General features: G+C 44.2%; 1 protein-coding gene across 1 annotated transcript; it reads left to right on the top strand.

The window, feature by feature from the left end:
• The first annotated feature begins 404 nt into the window (after positions 1–404).
• Positions 405–4,342, top strand: LOC146202550 (peptidyl-prolyl cis-trans isomerase-like). The gene is made up of 5 exons (XM_084588223.1): positions 405–720; positions 1,284–1,314; positions 1,434–1,619; positions 1,787–1,862; positions 3,973–4,342. Exons 1-5 carry the CDS (start codon positions 544–546, stop codon positions 4,106–4,108), a joined length of 606 nt encoding a protein of 201 aa, XP_084444349.1. The 5' UTR covers positions 405–543; the 3' UTR covers positions 4,109–4,342.
• The last annotated feature ends 994 nt before the right edge of the window (positions 4,343–5,336 follow it).

The following is a 5,336-nucleotide window of genomic DNA, read 5'->3' as shown; positions in this document are numbered from 1 at the left end:
AGGGAGCCTACATGTTGCGCCGCAGCGCCCGGCTTTCCTAAACAATTTAAACTTCGCGCGACTGCGCTCAGTGGCCATCGGTGGCTGTATGCTCGGTCAGAACCGCAATCAACAAGCAGACTTTAATTATGATTGAAACATTGAAACCATTGTGAACAGCACATACTCAAAATGAAACTGTTGTTGTTGTACATTTATTGTGACATTTTGCTGTTACAGCGTTTTTTAATAGTTAAAAAAAAGATCGCTGACGATTACCGCGTCATCTGTCAAATAGCGCGAGAAGCTTCAGCGGAAAAGTACCCGTCCCGCACATCAACACAAAAAATGAAATATAACCGCACTACGTACGCGCGTAGTAATACGTGCGCACATAGATATAGTCCATAGTATTTTCACGTGTGTTGCTGAAAGTGAGCAGTGTATAATTTTATTAACGACATCTAAAATTAAAAAGTTTTTATATTTAGTAGTGATAATTTTCCCTAAGTACATAAACCTCCTGAAAGGTCTGTGAAGCCGGTTTGCTGCGGCACGTATATAATGGCCCACGTGCGAGTAGCCATAAGCCGTTTTTTCTCCCCGAAAGCCGGCATTTTGAAGTTACCCCTTATTCCGTTGAGTTGCAGATTCGCGACCGCAGCCGGAAAGATGGGTCTTCCCAGGGTGTATTTCGACGTCACCGCCGACGGCACAGCGCTTGGACGGATAGTAATTGAGGTATGTTACTTTTAAAGGGCCTGAAGTTATTGCAAGGTGGTTTTTACCATGGAAGGCAGCTTTTGGAACTTATTCAAATTATGGCGTGCCTCCCACTGCCAATCGTTGTCAGCACCTGCAGAGTTATAGGCGCGACTAAATCGATACTCGAGCATTAAATTTAACGCCGAATAATCTTCCGTGTGTGAGTCATGTACTAAGTGTGCTATTACTATACAGATCCACGATATGCGTAATGGTAGGCGTGTTTAGGCTTACGTTGATTGTCATTGTTTAAAGTTCACTAGCGGTTCTTCTGTGACCAAAAGTATTATTTCGCAGTTTTTTGGCTGTTTTGTGTGATGATAAGTTGATTTACGAACTGCAGCAGTTCACCGAGCTAACAGAAATTGCGTACGAACTCTGCCGCCAAATTGATCGACGGCGGGTCGGTGGTTGCGACATTGAATTTTTTTCTTTTTGCTGGGGGCCACGTTTCTAGGGTTCTTCCATTAATAGACTGCGCCCGATGATTCAGATGCGCGTTATTTTAACTTTATCGCACGTCGTCTTTTGCTTTTCAGCTGCGTTCCGATGTGGCCCCGAAGACCGCCGGTAAGTTAGCCCTAACCAATGCGTGTATTTCCAATTAAGGACACGTTGTATCGCTGCTGCAAACCGAGAGGAGTATCGATGGCTGCATGGTGACGCGCTTTTTGTTGGTTTGTTTGCAGAGAACTTCCGTGCTCTTTGCACGGGTGAAAAAGGCTTTGGCTACAGTGGCAGCACCTTCCACCGCGTCATCCCCAACTTCATGTGCCAGGGAGGAGACTTCACGAAGCACAACGGCACTGGCGGCAAGTCCATCTATGGCGAGAAGTTCGAGGATGAAAACTTCATCCTGAAGCACACCGGACCCGGTAAGGAGGTCACGGTTTGCTATGATCGTCCGTTCGAATCGCATTGCCCTGTGCCCACGATTGTTCGGAGACCTCGTCTTATCGTGGCAGATAACGGACGTCTCGAGTGCGTCCGCTGAAAGTAGTCTCAAGTACTGATGCCCGCTTCATTTCTTATTAAACTGCAGGTATTCTGTCTATGGCCAACGCTGGTCCCAACACCAACGGCTCGCAGTTTTTCCTCACCACTGTCAAGACCCCTTGGTAAGCTTGGGTCCTATTTTCGGCTGTGACTTGCTTTGTAACCTGGTAGACCGAACAGAACAGTTTATTGGTCCCTCTTGAGGTACAACTGCTGCTCTATTTTGGGCGTTTCCATTCAGGCTGGAATATTTTCCCACTGTCTCCATTACCAGTGCATTGACCAGGCGACCTATGCCTGGGATATTTAGCTGGAGGAAGAGTGCTGTTGCAACATTATTTCTTTGTTAATCTAGTTTTAAAGGAAGTAATCCAGTTGTCAAAGCTACAGTTTTTGTAGCTTTGGCTGCTGGTGTTCCCATGCAAAACAGCACCACAGCTGCTTTGTGCCCTCATTGTTCAGTGAGATTTGTTGCTCTTGTACTGCTCTGAAGTATTTCAGAGGCTGGGTGCTTACAACAGCCTGTGTCTATAATGGAGTGGCTTGCTGTGCACAGTTGCAAGGATCATTGAGCAGTTTCATTTCCTGCAAAATCTGTTCCTCTTCATGATTTCATTTCAAAGGCATGCTGCTTATGGTATTAACTTGTATAAGCGTAACAAAGCATGTGTTGTATTCAGGATCTATTTCCACTTGCCGTGTTTAGTGTTCATTCTGCTGTATTGTAATAATCGTGGTCTCCTCTGTAGATAAGTAATTTTGAATTTGACAGGACACAGAACAAAATGAACTTGGCCTGTATTGGTATGTTTACCAGCTTCTAATTTGAAGTTCTAATTTCAAGAGGTTAAATTACAGGAACCGCCATGCATCACAAGCTCTTGTGGGCAAACTGTTTTTGGGCATCCGAATTCTGGAAGCCGTGCACCCTGTGCTGTGCCAATTTGAGTATTAATGATAGAAGTGTATGCAATTTTTGCTTGGTCAGCATTTTTCTTTCTTATTTTATATATTTTTTTAACTCTGCCAGAATGCCATGAATCAACATTTCAGGGGTCAAAAACTGACCTTAGCTAATTTAAAAAAAAAAAAGCCTTGAAAAGTTCTATTGCTTCCCTATTCACATGCATCGTAACTGGCTTCAGCAACACCACACCTCATTTCGTTACATGCTTAAGTCTCTTTTCATCAAATCTCTTAGTGAATTACTACAGTTGTGAAATCTGCTTTTAGGAAACATGCATGTCAAAAAACTGACAAGGAAAGCAAGCTCGCAATAGCTACCTCCGGAGTTAATGTACAGAACCTTGCATCCAGTGACTTCATGCACTGTCGCCCATGGAAATCTGCAATTGATGCCACGAAATGGGAAATTTTGCTTCGTTTGCCACTGCATTTAACCACTGCAAGATTTGTACAAATGACCGGAAAACAGTGTACCATCAAAGTTTGAGTTACACTGGGGTTTACTTTGTTTTTTGTGCACATCATTTACTGATGGTAGTCATATCAAAACTTTCTTTTGCATGCATATCAAATGCGTACAATGCAACTCTGGGTGTCTAGTGCAGTCAGTAAGTTTTAAGATTCAGGCATCAGCCACTGAAAGTTATGTATAGCATTTAGAAACTCTGGAAATGGTAGAATTTTTATTCACCTAGCATTAATTTTAGAGGGACATGTCCCCTTAGAGCTGTAGCCCAGGTAATGCAGTAAAATCTTCAATCTGACCTTCAAGGGACCAGTAAGTGTTCAAGCTACCAAATGCCGGAAACTACCAACAGCTGCATGTATCGCAGTAATATCATTTAATAATGCCTGAAATGAATGATTGTTTGTACCTTTGAGATGCAAACTAAGCAACATTGACTAACCGTTGCGGTGTCCTTTAAGTGCTTTGCGCACGCTGTCGGGAGTTTCGAAAAAAAATAAAATGTGGTCGATTTGAGCGTGCTCTCGGACACACCGCAGTGATACGGCAGGGCCTGGTGGTGTGCATTTTTTCCTCGGTGTTTGGCATGTGTTGGGAGGGGAGGGGGACTTGTTTAGGCTTTTATAGATCACAGTGCAATATCACTTGTGTGTGGAACTCTAGTCTGAACGTGTTTACATGTGCAGTACTGGAGAAAGCTAACTAAAGGTACAACAGCAAGTGCCTTGTAAAAGCTGCGCGCGCCTGACTTCCGTTCTTTTCCTCTTCCCCCCCCCCCCCCCCCCCCCCCCCCCTCTCAGGCTTGACGGAAAGCACGTAGTCTTTGGCTCTGTAGTTGAAGGCATGGATGTTGTGAAAAAGATGGAAAGCTATGGCAGCCAGAGTGGCAAGACTTCAAAGAAGCTCGTCGTGCAGTCCTCTGGCCAGCTGTCCTAAGCAACCTTGCAGATGAGCATTGCTCTATCACTTACTTCCACGCTTATCCTACAACACTTCAGGCCTTTTTTTTTTTTTGTCCTCCAGACGATAACTAGACATTGGCAATCTGCCTTTCCATGAATTGCACCACTATTGGTATGTCTGCTAATCTTAAGACTCTGTGGTTGTATTATCTGTGTGTTGTACACACTCCGTAAACATGTCGAAAAATAAAAGTTCATTTCCACCTTACTTGTTCTTTCTTTGAAGTGTTCAGAATGGCTTGCAGCTGGAAATATAAAATGGGCCACAGCTAGCTGAGCAGTTCTGTAATGCAACTACACTTCCCAACTATGGGTCATGTATGTGATGTATTAGTTGAACCTGGTTGTAATAGAAGTAACACTTCGTTGCATTCAGTTTGTCTACGCAGTTTTTGTACACATTATACAGAACAAATATAAAGGAGGAAACAAACATTCTCTCTGTTATAAGAGGGGGTAAAAACTTACAATGGCATCACTGCAACAGCAGCAGCTGCCACCACTTCTGTCTGATTGCACGAAGTGGCTGTAAGTGGGGTGGGCAAGAGGAATGAGGCATTGAAAACACTTAATGTCCAGGTGAGTGCAAGTGCTTGTATCGGCACACTGGCACTGGTGTATGCTTCACGACTGTCCCTGTTTGCAGTCTGCCATTATTGCCCTGGGAACCAGACTTTCTAGCACCACCAGTGCTTGACACCGTCCCCACTGGATGTACAGGGTCGTCCACTTCTAGCTAGAACACGGTCACTGCTTTTAAGGCAACATTGTATCTGACGCAGGCAGAAAGCGATGCAAGCACGCAGAGACGGATGTGCTGCTTCACATGGCCAGCCACTTTAGATTACTGCGTGCCCGGGTCGGATGCAATGACACCTTGAAAGCAGTGACCGTGTTATAGCTAGAAGTGGACGAGGCTGTACAAGAGCTATTGGTGCCGGCGTTTGTCAACTGTGTGGCAGAGATAGGTGCACACTCTGCTCACCCACACGTTTTTTTTTTTTTCCTTTGTCCTATTATTTTGAGTATGACCTGTGCAACATTAGAAAAAGTGAGCAGCAGAGACTAGAGCGTTTATTGCATAGTCTATGCAATATATGCTGCATGTTTTATCTGCTGCAGTTGTGATCATAGACTTTAATCTGGTATCTCGTGTTCCCGTTTCAAGTTTATTATGGACTTCTTGCCAAATTCTCATTAAC

This window comes from Amblyomma maculatum, chromosome 1 (assembly GCF_055883805.1).
Source record: "Amblyomma maculatum isolate TAMU_Amacu chromosome 1, ASM5588380v1, whole genome shotgun sequence".
Lineage (NCBI taxonomy): Eukaryota > Metazoa > Arthropoda > Arachnida > Ixodida > Ixodidae > Amblyomma > Amblyomma maculatum.
This window is presented reverse-complemented; position numbering and strand designations above follow the sequence as displayed.

What these genes read in the sequence shown, in the direction of transcription:
- LOC146202550 (XM_084588223.1), top strand. Translation starts at nt 544, where the DNA reads ATGGCCCACGTGCGAGTAGCCATAAGCCGTTTTTTCTCCCCGAAAGCC. An exon ending in TGTGGCCCCGAAGACCGCCG is followed by an intron (nt 1,315 to 1,433) that starts GTAAGTTAGCCC and finishes GTTTGTTTGCAG; the next exon opens with AGAACTTCCGTGCTCTTTGC. An exon ending in ACCACTGTCAAGACCCCTTG is followed by an intron (nt 1,863 to 3,972) that starts GTAAGCTTGGGT and finishes CCCCCCTCTCAG; the next exon opens with GCTTGACGGAAAGCACGTAG.